Here is a 14,910-nt window from a genome sequence, read left to right on the forward strand (position 1 = left end):
TGTCTTGCCTAAAGTCACAGTGGAGGGTTAAGTATAAGGCACAGTAAGAACTAGAATCTGAGTTTCTTGATTCCAAGTCCAGGACTCTTTGACTTTATTTCATTATTTTCTGGAACATGGAAGCCAAGCCTAAAAAAGATGGTTTGCCTAAAATGTATTATATTGTATTTATCTTACAAATTATCTTTTCTGTACTTGGGTCTTTGAGTCAAAATATTTTAAATTTATCACCTGTTTCCTGATCCTGCCATCTAAAAATCTTCACCTATCTTCCCTTTTACATCCAGGCTGCATATTGCTACTAGATAAATTAATCTCTAAAGTGTCGTCCTAATTAGGTCGCTTAATATCTCTCACCTCCTCCATCTCTCTACCACGTAGTTAAATGAATTCCGTCCAGTCTCCTAACTCATTACAGAGTAAACCTGCCTTTCCCATCTTAATGCTTTCTATGCCTCTACTCCTCCCTTATGATCTGCCCAAATTGGACCACTTATTATTCTCAGGACACACCTCTCGTTTTCTGTAACTCACTGTCCTTCCTTACATACACCTTCGCCTGAAATTAATTTTTGCTTTCATCTTAATTCTTCTTTCCTTATTTTTGATTAATCATATGAATCTAGCAGGTACTATAAATCTATGGAAATAAATTATATCTAAGATGTTTATTGGTTGCTAAAATTCTCAAAGCAGATGGAAGATAGTTATTGCTACCCCCCCTTTAATTCCTGTAACAGATAATCAAAAATCTATCCAGGTCATCACAACCAAGAAAGATCCAACAGCTACTGAGCCAATCTGACTAACATTATCATGGTGGTTACATGAAGGCTAGAAATACTCATCAACTATGAATGCCAGTTCTGAACCTATTACAGTTATCAAATTTCACATTTTAGCCAACACCTGTAGAATATACAATGTGTATGTTTTGCTTTGGGGATACTAACAAGAGTACATATTATTCTTTCACAGTTACAGGGGAAAGTATGCCATTTTTCTGTGGCAGCTATGTTTTCAGACACTGTGCCAGACAGTACACTGAGTAATTTAGGGAGCTCCTGAAAAAAAACATTAAATAGACCTCCACACTATTAGTATTCTTTCAGATAAGCTGTTTAAATGTTTCTTTCTCAATAATGCACTGTTCCTTTTTTATGACTCTTGACTTCCCTTGCTATCCGTTCAAAAAAAGCAAAACAGAGTACAGTCAGCTGTTGACTAGCAGAGGACAGCATAAAGGTGTCAAAGCAGAAAGAAGAGTTATTGATAGCTGAAAATCTCTGTAGCAACAAAACCATTGTTGAGTGTTGGCTGTCCACATCAAGATTAACCAGGGTGGTGTCATAGTGAGTTATTCTGTTTGAGTGGAAGTGGAAGATACAGTGTCCTCCCCAGCAACAGTCCACTCCTAAACCCAGACTCCTTGCCTCCATTCCTGCTACTGCTAATCCAATACTGCCTCATTACCAGGTGCTGTTGGGTTGGTGAGTATATCTCAGGTGGGCCCCTTTTGTATCTAAACCATCTGTAATCTACTCTGGCTGTTCAAAAATTGACTTTCCTTGTTTGCGAGGTATAAGGCATATGAACTAGAGATGTAAATCAGATCACGCCTTTCACAAGTTTTTTAGGTTGTCACCATTGCTCCTAGCTTCTGTTTTGAAGGGGTTCGCTATCCAAATCAGATCTTGTCCTTGGAACACTTAACACATAAAGTCAATTTATGTATATAATCTCTTCATTTGAAATAAGAAAAGTTCGGGAGTTCCCATCGTGGTGCATCGGAAATGAATCCCAACTAGGAACCATGAGGTTGCAGGTTTGATCCCTGGCCTCGCTCAGTGGGTTAAGGATCTGCCCTTGCTGTGACCTGCAGTGTAGGTCACAAACTCAGCTCAGATCCTGGGTTGCTGTGGCCAGCAGCTATAGCTCCAATTAGACGCCTAGCCTGGGAACCTCTGTACGCCTCAGGTGCGGCCCAAAAAAAAAAAAAAAAGAAAAGAAAAGTTAGGATTTCCCATCATGGCTCAGTGGTTAACGAACCCAGCTAGTAACCATGAGGTTACAGGTTTGACCTCTGGCCTCACTGAGTTAAGGATCTGGCATTGCCGTAAGCTGTGGTGTAGGTTGCAGGCGCGGCTCAGCTCCCGAGTTGCTGTGACTATGGCGTAGACTGGCAGCTGTACTTCTGATTAGACTCCTAGCCTGGGAACCTCCATATGCCACAGATGTGGCCCTAAAAATACAAAAAGACAAAAAAAAAAAAGAGAGAGAGAAAATGAAATAAGAAAATTTAGCATTGGGCCTTAAGCTACACATGTGGTGGATCTATAGTGATATGTACACTGACAGTGAGAAAATGACATATATTACATTGGAAGTATGAGCATTTATTTGCTAGAGTTAAAAAACAGGGTCATTTTAAAGTTGTGGAATGTACCATAGAGTGTTATTGTTGGTTATAAGTACATTTAGACCTGTGTTTCTATCCCACATATATAAACTCTCTAGTTATCTTGCATGTCAGCAAGTAAAATGAAGCTTGTCATAAAATTGCCCTTAGTGATAACTTACCAAGTCCTCAAACTGAGTCAGGACTTAGTATTTAACCCTGTTATTTATTCTGTATGTAGGAGAGTGTTTTATGGGTTTTGCTTAGTTATTCTTTGTCTTTTTTTTTTTTTTTGCATTCATGCTACTTCTATCATAAGTAGTATGTGTGTGTCTTTGAAAGTATAATTTAAAATTTCTGAGTTAAATATTCTTCCAGGGAAAACTATTTCCCTGATTATTTGTGTGATTCTTGGAAAAGAGACAAATGCCAAAATCCTTTATGGTAACTTCCTAGAGCAGGACAACTGCAGAAATGGTACACAGTACAGACTGCATGAATATTCTGACAGAACACATCAGGCCAGCAATTTACTAAGTTTTTAGCCAAATCTTAGTTCTTATTCTAGAAAATCCTAGTATACCTGAGTAGAAAGACCTTTTACCTTTTAAAATGAGTTTAACTCATTACAACACATATTTATTTAATTCATACTTTGTATGAGGCACAATTCTAGAATATAATATAAAACTTAGTTCTCAAGAAGCTCATAAACTAAGGGGGGAAATAAGCCCATGTAAAAAAATTATAATGCAATGCAAGAAATGGCATAATAGAGAAATTTATAGATCACTAAGATCACTAAAATCAAAATATGAACCACAACAAATCAAGTCAAAGTTGATCTAATTCAGAGCTATTTCTTCTTTGCTTAATGTAGGTGAATGCTTCATCCTTATCATTTGGTAAATCAACAAGGATTTATTATCTATTCTGGGCAAAGCAATATGTTAGATGCTTTGAGCATTCAAAGTAAAAATGAGTTTCTGCGCTAAGAATTTATAATCTAGTAGGAGAGATAAGATGTCTGTACAAATAACTATGTTTCCAATCTGTACGTAATTACCATAAAAGAAACTGTTAAGAATTAAGCAAAAGTCTTCTGCAATGCAGAAAGCCACTTCTGGAGGTGAAAAAGGAGAGACCATGAACAATTCAAGAAAAGTTCCATTAAGCAGAAGATGGCTGCACTAACCCTGGAGGGATTGGTAGGATTTTGACAAGGGTGGTTGAAGGATATTCTAATTCATTTAGTGCCTACATGGGCAAGGTAGCATGAAGGCAAAAAGGCTTGGGGCATTTTCAGAGAATAGCAAATATTCTAGTTTGAGTGGCATCTGGTACATGTACAAGGGAATAGCAAAAGATCAGGCTAGAAAGGAAAAGTAGGGACACTTTATTGAGGACCCTTTGAAAGTCAGGCTGTGGAACTGGGTCTTTTATCAGGAAGCAGTGGGTAGCTTTGTGAACAAAGGCTAATCAGAGTTGATATTTAAGAAGGTGGATCTAATGGTCGGGAACAAAGACATTTTCAAACTGAGTGTGACTGGTTCTTGAGACTAGTTAAGAGAGTATAGCAGTAATCTAGGCAAGAGGTCATATAGGCCAGACCTAGGTTTTTGTCAGTAAGAATGGAAACAAGGCTATAGGTGTTTTAGGCCTTGTGCTTATAAAATGTACTTGGCAGAACTTGGAAGGTGTCAGATGCAATGAGAAAGAAAGTGTCAAAGGGACTCTGGAAGGGAAGGCAAGATATCTGAGGATGATATCAAATGAAAGGAATAAAGGAAATTACATCTAAAAATTATAAAGGGAGAAACTAAAACATGCGAGTTCTCACTGTGGCACAGCAATCTTGGCGGCGTCTCTGCAGTGCCAGGACACAGGTTTGATCCCTGGCCTTCCATGGTGGGTTGAAGGATCTGGCATTGCTGCAGGTGCAGTGTGAGTCAAGACCATGATTTGATCATCTGATCCCTGGCCTGAGAACTCCATGTGCTGTGGGGTAGCCAAAATGAAAAAATATGTATATAAGAGAAACTGAATTTCTAGCAAAGACATTATTTAGGGGTTTTAACAGATGAGAGAGAAGATAATCAATAGAAAAGTAAGAGTGAAAGGGAAAGAAAATATGCAAAAGAGAAGTAGAGGAGTGTTTCTAGGAGAGGGTGGAAAAATTCAAACTCTAAGCATCAAAAAAAGTCTCATTTTTTTCTGCTGTTGGATAAATCCAAACAATAGGGCTTAAAATGCAGGAGTAAGTGGGAAAAACTGACCAAAGACTTGAAGAGGGAAAATATTTACTCAGGAAATGAACAGTAATTAGTGATGCAAAGAAATTTGGAGAGGGATTGAAATTAAACCTCCACAGAAATAGAAGGAAATGGGTACTCATTTTATTTCTTAAAATAATTATTCCTAAATATTACACTGCAGAAATCCTACATCCCTCTAGAAAAGACATGGAGTCCTATTACAAAAAAGGCCAAGGAAAAAGACTAATAATAAGGTTGGTTACCAATGATATTTCTGAAATGGATGTGGGTAGAAGCCATCTTGTCATACTGTATACAGTAAGTCAAAATTGCTTTTAAAAAGTTTCATCTGTTAGCACAATCACTTTATAATATACGGTACAATAAAAACGCCAGTACTTCATTGCTATCTTTGTGCTATATTACCTTCATTTCCCAAAGTGTTGTTGATATCTAATGAAAACTTATAACTTTGTTACAAAGACCACAAAATACACAGTCAAGCACTAGGATTGGGTAATGTGTTATCTCAGATTCTGACAAAAGGTTTGTGAGGTAGAAAGATGGAGACATCTTGATTCTGGTTTGTCGACTAAGATGATTGGCTCCATTTCATTATCAAGTACAATACTAGCTTTTCAGAAGTAATCTTTTTAGGGAGTTCTCTTGGCTCAGTGGGTTAAGGATCTGGCATTGTCACTGCAGCAGCTCAGGTTGCTGCTGTGGTGTGGGATCCATCCCTGGCCCTGGCACTTCCACATGCTTTTTGAGTGTAGTCCAAAAAAAAGTAATTTTTTTTTAATTAAAAGAATTTTTTTTTTTTTATTTTTATGGCCACACCTGAGGCATGTGGAAGTTCCTGGGCCATGGATTGAATTCTGAGACACAGTTACAGCAATGCCAGATTCTTTAACCCATTGCACCAGGCTGGGGGATCAAACCCTCACCTCCACAGCAACCCAAGCCACACAATTGGATTCTTAACCCACTGCACAACAGTGGGAACTGCCAAAAAAGTACGAACTCCCAAAAATAATCTTTTTAAGCCTATTTATCACAAAGCAAAGGTAGGTGAATCGTGCTTTCAATTAAACATTTATGGAGTACTTGCCACATGTTCTATTGTGTGGTTTCTATCATCTTTCTCTGATTGTTTTTTTAATAGCCTGATATGGGCATTTGGCTGATTTCCTTTTCATGCACATTAGATTTTTTACTTTGACTTCTTTGTAGTTTTATTTTTGGTGTGTGTGTGTGTACTGTGTGTTTGTGTGTTTTCCTTGAAAGACCTGTGTTGATTGTTATTGCCATGGCTATCCTTACTACTTCTCACTGGCCATTGTGAAGATTCTAATTCTATCTATATCAGTTTTATTTCTAAGACAGCAGCTTACAGTATACTCTGTGCATAATTATTTTGAGTCACCTGGGAAGAAGGAAGAAAATAATACTGGTTATTGGTGATATTTTAATAAGATGCATTAGGTACATAGCTGTAGGTTAAAAATTCTGACTTTGAAAGGAATTGTCTTTTTCTCCCACCACTAGAGGGAGAATTCAGAGAATAGAGGAGCTTTTGTGATAGGTTCTGCACAGAGTCATTAGAGGGGCCATCAAGGGTGGGGTTTAAATGGTAGTGATTTTCACACCTTGGCACTTTAGGAAGCTTCATCCATGGGATATGGGAAATATAAAGGGCACTGGTGCACATTTGACAAAAAGGAATTATTAGAAATGCACTTAACAAGAATGCTAGTTTTTCCCCACCCTGAGGTCTTCCCCTCCTCTCTTTTGTCTAATGTTTCTCACTGATCAGTAGTGCCTTTTTCATTGCCCAACATAAACATATGTCTAAAATTGTAAAACTTGGAGTGCTCTGGTGACCTAGCAGATAATGATCCAGTGTTGTCACTGCTGTGGGCTTGGGTCACTGCTGTGGTGTTGGTTTGATCCCTGTCCCAGGAACTTCTGCATGCCATAGGTGTGGCCAAAAAATAAATAAAATTGTAAGACTTGGTTATTTATTCTGTCTTTTACTGTCTTAAAAGGAGACAGATTTTTTAAAAGACACTTTATATACAGAGAAACAAAGACAGAGATACACCTGAAATAATGCCAGCTGTCCTCAGAACACTGAGAGAAAAAATTGTCAACCTAGAATTCTATACCTAGCAAAAATATCTTTCAAAAATGAAAGTGAGATAAAGACTTTCTTAGGCAAATGAAAGCTAAAAGAGTTCATCAGGAGCAGACCAACACAAACCATTCAGAAAGCCTCAGATCCAAGCACTGTCTATCACAATTACCTGCTAGTTGGTCTTAGACATCTTTCATCTCTTTGAACCCTAAGATTTTCATCTGTGAGAGGAGAAGAATACCTATTTAGTGGAATTTTCATGAAAATCAGATGAAATAAGGAAAATAATTGACATTTGTTGAGTGGCATCATTGTGCCAAGTACATTTTATCTCATTACAAGTGGAAATAAAATACCCACTAAGAGGCCTGCTACCTGATAATGTTCTTATGCTATTATCTGTCTTTTCTTTCTTCAGCAACTTAAAAACTTGAATTGATATATAAATTAGCCTAAATAGCTAGTCAGTCAAATTTTGATGACTCACTTTTCCTAACCTTGTTTTCCTTTAGTTACCATCATTAAATATGCATAAAGGTGGTAATGCATGACTCCTTGATAAATCACCTAATAAATCACTATGTGAGGGTTAAGTATGTTCTAAACTAAACCTAATTTTTTTGACTTGTAATTTAGCTGCTTAATGTTTTTTTCAGTCATGTTTATGGAGGTATAGTTTATAAACTGTCAATCTAATTTTTATTATAAACTTATTGAATGGGGCCATGCATGTCTTTATAGCTTATACATTGCCCCACAGAGTTTTTGGCACTCAATAAATGTTAAATAATATTTCTATTCAGCATTCTGCAGACAGGAAGCATATGGTAATAAATGTCAGAGTACAGGTTGAAAATCTCCAAAAAGTTGTATGTTATACTCTTTGGAAAAAGCCAGTTCAGATATTTTCATGAATGAAATTTATTTTAAAAGGGATTTCCTAGGCTTATATTTTACTTAATGATTTTCTTTAGCTTTCGTTTATTTACAGATGAAAACTGTTCCTCATCAGAAATAGTTTACTATTAAAAATAGTATAACATTAATGCAATCTCATAAGAAAATATATAAATGATTTTGTAGGTAGCATAAAGAAAAGGTAATTCATAGTCCAAGGGATAGATAGTATGAAGAAATACCTAGAGGCTTAAGCAATGTAAGTCTTTATAATATGCTGTAGGAAAAAAAAATAAACACCACATAGTTCTAATGTCATCATGACTTAGAGGTGTATCACTACGTCAGCCAAGAAATGATTAATCATAATCAGGTATACAAAACCTTTAGATAGTATATATCTAAATGCTCTTTACAGAATTTGCTCATCCTGTTATTGATCTGTTAACCACACTTGCTTTGATTTAATTTTTGTGAGGATTTCTTTAAGGATTAGCATGGTCTGAATGAGAAGATGTCTGAGTTGGGCCATGTTAACCTCTCTAAGCTTAGGTTCCTCTTGTATAAAATGTGGATAGGGAATCGGCACAGCTTGGTTTGGTGCCTCTGAATCAGAGTCCCTTGTAAGGCTGTAATCAAGATGTCAGCTAGTGCTATAGTCATATTACTGCTTGGAGAGGACTCACTTCCAGGCTCACGCACATGAGTGTTGGCAAGCCTCAGATCCTCTCTGGTCGTTAGTCATGGCTGCTGCACAGCATGGCAGCTTATTTCCTCTAGAGTGAGAACTGAGAGAGTGAGTGTAGATGGATGAACAAGACATCCCATCACTTGTGTCATGTATTTTTTAGAAGCAAGTCACTAGGTCCTACCTAGACTCCAAGGGAAGGGGTCTGCACAAAGATTTGAACACAACCAGTCATTGTAGTAGGCAACCAATTTGGAGGTTTCCCACTATACACATGATCCACAGATGGGAAAAATCATTGAATGTAGTCTGGATGCTCTGAAATTCAATTGTTTAAATTATTCTCAAGTCTTACCAAGAGCTGAATTCAGTAAGTAAAATGATTTTACAATTCCACATGAAATATTTTATTGACTCCTAGCAACAATTCAGTAAGTTTTGTTAGCCTCAGTTTTAGTGATATAAACTGATATATTGAGTGACTTGTTCAAGATTATATAATGAAATGAGCTGTAAAACTTGCAACCTTAGTATAAGTCTTCTGATTCTAAGCCCTATACGCTTTCCATTTGGCTATAACTTCCTCCTGACCAGTGCTGTTTGGCATTTAAAGCCATTCAAAGGAAGCATTATACATCTCTATGTATGTACAAATTTATGAATTTTATATAGAGAGATTCCTTACACAGATTTATAGAGAGAAAGGCAAACATAGATAACATTCCATCTTAGACTCTCATGGATGCTGCACCATTAAGAATTTACAGTATTGTTTCAAATGTTATGAAGTCAAAATCTAATACCATTATAAGGTTTGCAACAGCTGTTGCAGTGATACACCTCTAGCATAATAGTATCTGTTAGCCTAAAACTCTCCTTGCAGAATAAATACTATTTGGATGGGGAGATGAACAAACAAAACAGCAGAACTGGTTTGGTGGCTCCATTCTCCCTTGGCTCTTCCCAAAGCTCTGGACTCCTATGACTTAGGTGAAGACCTTGGGAACTCCCAGTGAATTTTCTGCTCCCTGTTTGTATTGGAGTAACAAAATAGTTTGTTTTGAATGGATGGGCTGCTTTCTTTGGTCCTAAGTTGTATCCTCTCCCTTTTTTGCTTCAGTCCATGAAGTTTCAGCCTATATGCAGGACCCCTCATGTCTGACATCAAAAAGTAGGGTGGTAACATATGCAAGCCAATAATAATTCTAATAATTCTAATTCGTTTCTGCTGCCCCAGTCGGGAACTCCTTACTAACTTCTTAAAATAACTTCGTGGGGGAGTTCCCAACGTGGCTCAGAAGTGAGCAAACCTGACTGGCATCCCTGAGGACGCGGGTTCCATCCCTGGCCTCACTCAGTGGGTTAAGGATCCGGCATGAGATGTGGTGTAGGTTGCAGATGCAGCTCAGATTCTGCCTTGCTGTGGCCATGGCGTAGGCCAGCGGCTGCAGCTCTGATTGGACCCTCCACGTGCCCCAGGTGTGACCCTAAAAAGAAAAGACAAAAAGACCTCCCAAAAAATAAATAAATAACTTTGTGGTATGGTTAGTAGGAACGTCTTTCTTTTTAAAAGCTAAAGTATGTAGTCCCTACAACTAAAAAGTGAATTTGGCAGTCTCAGGGTATATGGTCAAAATATAGAAGACATTTGTATTTCTGTATAACTGGTGACAGCTAATTATAAAAATGGTATGGACTAGTTATGGTGTTAATTTAATGGTGATTACAGATAATTCTGTATAAAGTAAAATTGTGGTGTTATCAGACAAAATGCAGAGAAAATACTTTTCTTCTGACTTGAATGTACAGGAAATAGTCACCTTTCATATACACAGACACACACTTGAGTTTTTCCTTCCTTTCCTGTATAATCTGAGGATTGTGCTTTTTAGTAGTAGCTTGCTAATCCCTTTAAATAGCTCTTAATGTAAGTATTCCATAGTTTTCATTAACTGTGAATTTCAGCTTTTTTTTAAGTCTCTACTCAAAAAACCAGTTGTTTCATCCTTTTAGCCTGGTTGGTGAAGCAGCAAGCCTACTGCAAATCCTAAATAGTGTGATGTAGATGAGAGTCTAAGACTTTAATTACATGTCATTTTATTCATAACACTCAATTCCAGGAAGGAAAAAATGACTTTGTTGTTGTAAAAGACATATTATGTAAGTATCATTCATTGGAAACCAAAAATGATACTGTATTATAGCATAGACAACAATGGGAACTGATTTGGAAAATGCGCCCTGTATGAGAAACTGAATAATAGTGAAAGTTATCAAAATGGAAAGAAGTGTTAATGTGAAATCCAGCCTTCTCAGAAATACTCTCCTGGCCTGTTTGGTTTTGCTTTTGTTGCTTGTCATGCATGAATGAAAGCGCCACACTCTCAGGGGAGCAGGAAAGCCTCTGTGTAGGTTGTTTATTTCCTTAATCCCTCCTCCTTTGTGATTTTTGATGTCAGATCTAAAATGGAAAGCCTGTAAATATAATGATTATCACATGGATAATCACCTGCATTAGGAACCGCCCTGCTTCTCTATTCTAACCCTAGCTGTTCGCCACATGTCACATCCACTCTGTGGTTGGATTTTAACCTGACTGCTTCATTAGATTTGTGAAACTCAGTACGTGGCGCCCTGGGGCAGCACAGATGGGGACTTGCTTGTTTTCTTTTCTCACTTTTACTGCGAAGGCACGCTAAAAAGTCCTTTTCAATTTAGCGTGATCAGTTCACTTGGAATTACCCCTATATTTGGGACCTGCCTTACTATTCTGCCCACCATTTATGCCCTGACTTCTGACCTAATGCCTTTTCTTTCTCCTCCTCCATGCAGTGAGTGAATCTGAGGACTAAAATTCTGCTTAAAATTCTTACTGGGTCAAACTGTTTTTCTGTGTTGTTTTATTTGTTTTGCTGTGAGGGAAAAATAAATGTTGTTCCATCACTGTATCTACAAACACCTTCAGATCAGAGGTTAGCTGTGGGAAAGTCTGCAGTGATGTGAGCCAGCTGCCTTCTCTAATGGAGTGACTGGGGGCACCAGCCCAAGATCAAAGGAAGGTGGGAGGAAGTCAGAAGATAAGATCTTTTTAAGCCCTAGAACAAGTGCTTAGCTTTTCAGCGATAGGGCACAGCTCTGCAAACCTGTGTGAGGAGGGGGCGCTAAGAGAGAAAATTGAGTTGACTTTTCTTCAGCATTCACTCAGTCATAAATATGTTGTACGTATTACAGATGTCGAAAGTGTCCTAGGACCAATATTCCGTAAAGACTATTACCATAACAGATCACAATTAATTGTTTCTTACATTTGTATGAGCAAAACTGGACATTAAAAAAGACAACTTCACTACTGTATTAGAATTTTAAGTTTTTATGTCTTAGTGCAATTTTAGTCATACAAATCCTTCACATTAACTTTGTCTTACAAGTGCTCTAGGCTTCTTTCATTTCTCAGATGAAATCACTATAAGTAGCTCTTGAAGAGCTTTTTAGTTGTCTTTTTCATATAGCAATTAGCTTGGTTATTTCTTGAACTGGGACAGCTTGGAAGACTTCTACCTTGATATCTTTCAAACCTTATCCTTTTCCTTGATGTACAGACTAGCAAATATTATTGACTCTGTGGTATACAAGATTCTCTTGTAAGTAAATTGTCAAAGAGGCTAAGCTTGCTTGCACCAATTGTCAAGATCATAATTCAATTTTTTTTTCTACATCAACTAAGATTAACTCAATCAGCTTTATGCTTCTCAGGTGAACAGCCTAGGAGTTGTCCTTTCAGCCTATTACTTTCTATTAACTTCAGTGTTTAGATGTAATCATCCATTTAGACCTTTTCAAACCTTAAAATTGTTTCTTTAAACTTATAGGGTATTAGTATCTTGGACCATAAGTGCATATACACTTTTTTCCCCCATGTTTTCCTCAACACATAGATAGTACCCAGATTTGTGCTGGAGACTGTAACTGTGCTTTCTGCCTTACATGGTTTGGTGCAGCCGTCGTTTCAGTTGCATTGGATCTGCTCACTACTCAGGCTCACATCCCATCCTTCTATTAATATCTCTTGGCAAAGATAATTTTGGAGGAATGTAAGTTAAGATGTAGAGGCTCTTGACAGTTGTCTGCAGTTTTTTTTTTTTTCCGTTTTCAAGAGGGAAGTGGAATTGAAAAGTAATATTCCACCATTTTCTATATTTGTACTAAAATTAAAATATATGCACAAAGCGGAGAGTGAAGAAAGGGAAAGAATTTGGTTACACAGATGTGTTTTTTGTCATTTGATAACCTATTATAAGGGCATTAGGGTAGAAAATAATGTTCATCAGATTATACCCTTAAGATATTTAATATCTAGAAAAACATTGTGTTTAAAATTTTTTAACTATTTTTTAAATGTTCAACATTTGTTACCTTGTCATGTTATATCAAAAGGAAACAAAAGGGTAGTTATTAGACTTTTTATAACAAAAATTTTCAAACAAGCAAAAAACCAAAAATACTGAATACGTATAGATTTAATCATTACCATTTTTTTTAAGTTTTCTAAAATAAATTGTATATATCCTATTTTATCCCCACATACTTCAGAATACATCTCTAAAAATCAAGGACATCTTCCTTATCTAATTGGTAATTCCTAATATTATCTAATTCCCATTTCATAATCACATTTCTCCACTTGTCTCAAAATATATTTTATAGCTAGTTTGTTCAAAACAGTTTCCATTTAAGGACTATACATTAGTCCTGGTCATTTTCCCCCTCCCCACTTGATCATGACATTGACTTATTGAAAAGACCAACCTACTTGTCCTGTATAGTGTCCATTTGCTTTCTCAGTGTATCATTTAACTTGTTCTTCTATCCTCTGTATTTCCTATAGACTGTGAGATACTGAATTAAAGTTTTGAATAATTCATGTTAAAAGCTTTATATGTGATACATACTGCATCATAACAGAAGACACATTATATTTGGTGATACCATTATTAATGATGAGTGATAGTAGCATTGATAGTTGGGTTAAAGTGACGACAGCTTGACCTTCCATTATAAAGTTACTCTTTGCTCCCCTTGACTAGCATGTAATCTTTGATACTTTTAGCATCCATTGATGATGTTTGCCTAAATAAATTTCACTAGTGATTGCAAAATGGTGTTTTTTCTGAATCTATACATTTATTAGCAGACTTCTCTACAGAAGAGCTTTCTGAAAGGCATTGTTTTAATTAAAAACAACCATCAGCATCTTCCTAAAGTTTCAAATGATTTTCTTTCTTTGCTGGGGTCAAAACACCTGAACTCATGGTGACAGCTACAGTGAAAACATGTACTACATCTTCTTTATTTCAACTTGTGAAGTGTGTTGACATTATGCTGCCTTTTTTTCTATGTCAAGGAAAAAAGAAATCTTTTTTTTTTTTGGTATAAGAATAAAAAATGAACTATGTGGGTATATTGAGATAATTGTGTAAAAAGAAGACTATTTGAATGAGTTTCAAAATGGATTATTTCTTCATTACCTAGCACTTTATAATTAACTGTTCTTTTTTTTTTATTTCAGGAAGCTGCCACTTTTGCTAGAGAGCAAGGCTTTGAGGTGAGTTAACCCACAATTGCACACTAAACAGATCCTAAAGGTTTTTTCTAGCTGATAATGAAGTTCTTTTGGACAGTGATTGATGTGCTATTATACTCTCAGAGCCTCGCAGCAGTTGCCATGGAAACTTGGCAGTCGTCATGGTTTCTTTGTTCTGCCAGCACAGTGTTATGACGCACTCTGCTAGGTCTGCACCCAACATCGCCTACAGATGTTATTTATTGAATTTTGAAAAGCCTCTTGGGAAGCCAAGAGGTTGGGCACGGTTTCAAGCTGCCTCTGCAGATATGGGGCCTGTCAGTTTGTTCAGTTAAAAAGCTACCTCATTAGCTGCATTACATTTCATAAGGATTCACTGCTAAAGCAGTGGTGGAGCAAGACTAAATAGTGAAATATAATGTCGTTTAAATAATTTCAACCCTACCACATGTAGATTATCATTATGTAAATTAATTTCCAAAAGGTTGTACTTAACGGTTGTTAGGAACTGATTAATTTGGATCATGCCCATATAAACTTCCTGTTTGAATCTCTTTTTTTCCTTCTCTTTTTCTTCTTCTTCTTCTTCTTTTTTTTTTTTTGATAACATAAAGCTCATAAGTTTTCTGAAACAAAATATTGACAATTGCTTTAATTTCCAGGTCCTCATTCTATTTTCCTGATAGAAGTATTATTCTGTCAAAATTCCAAATTCCATGTGGTTATTGTTGGCAAAATTAAGACAACAGACAATAAAATGTTTTTACCTATGTAATATCCAACTTCCAATCGATTGTTAGAAAACAGTGGCTAATCCAAACGCAGGTTAATTGTTAGAGAATTACCTGAGTTTTTGAGTTTTATGAGTATCATATTTATTTAGCCAGAGCTATGTAGGATACTGTATTCTATACAGCAACTTGGGATGTTTCATGGTTGTAATTTTTTAAAATT

At 36.5% G+C, this 14,910-nt stretch overlaps 1 protein-coding gene across 3 annotated transcripts in view; it reads left to right on the forward strand.

Moving 5' to 3' along the window:
• Positions 1-14,910, forward strand: part of ADK (adenosine kinase) — a 484,515-nt gene that overhangs the window by 373,027 nt on the left and 96,578 nt on the right. For all 3 annotated transcript variants that reach the window (XM_003359240.4, XM_003359241.4, XM_021072588.1), the window contains exon 8: positions 13,942-13,977. In XM_003359240.4, the coding sequence (XP_003359288.1) occupies positions 13,942-13,977 (36 nt within the window). The remainder of the gene's footprint in view (positions 1-13,941; positions 13,978-14,910) is intronic.

This window comes from Sus scrofa, chromosome 14, assembly GCF_000003025.6.
Source record: "Sus scrofa isolate TJ Tabasco breed Duroc chromosome 14, Sscrofa11.1, whole genome shotgun sequence".
Classification (NCBI taxonomy): Eukaryota; Metazoa; Chordata; class Mammalia; order Artiodactyla; family Suidae; genus Sus; species Sus scrofa.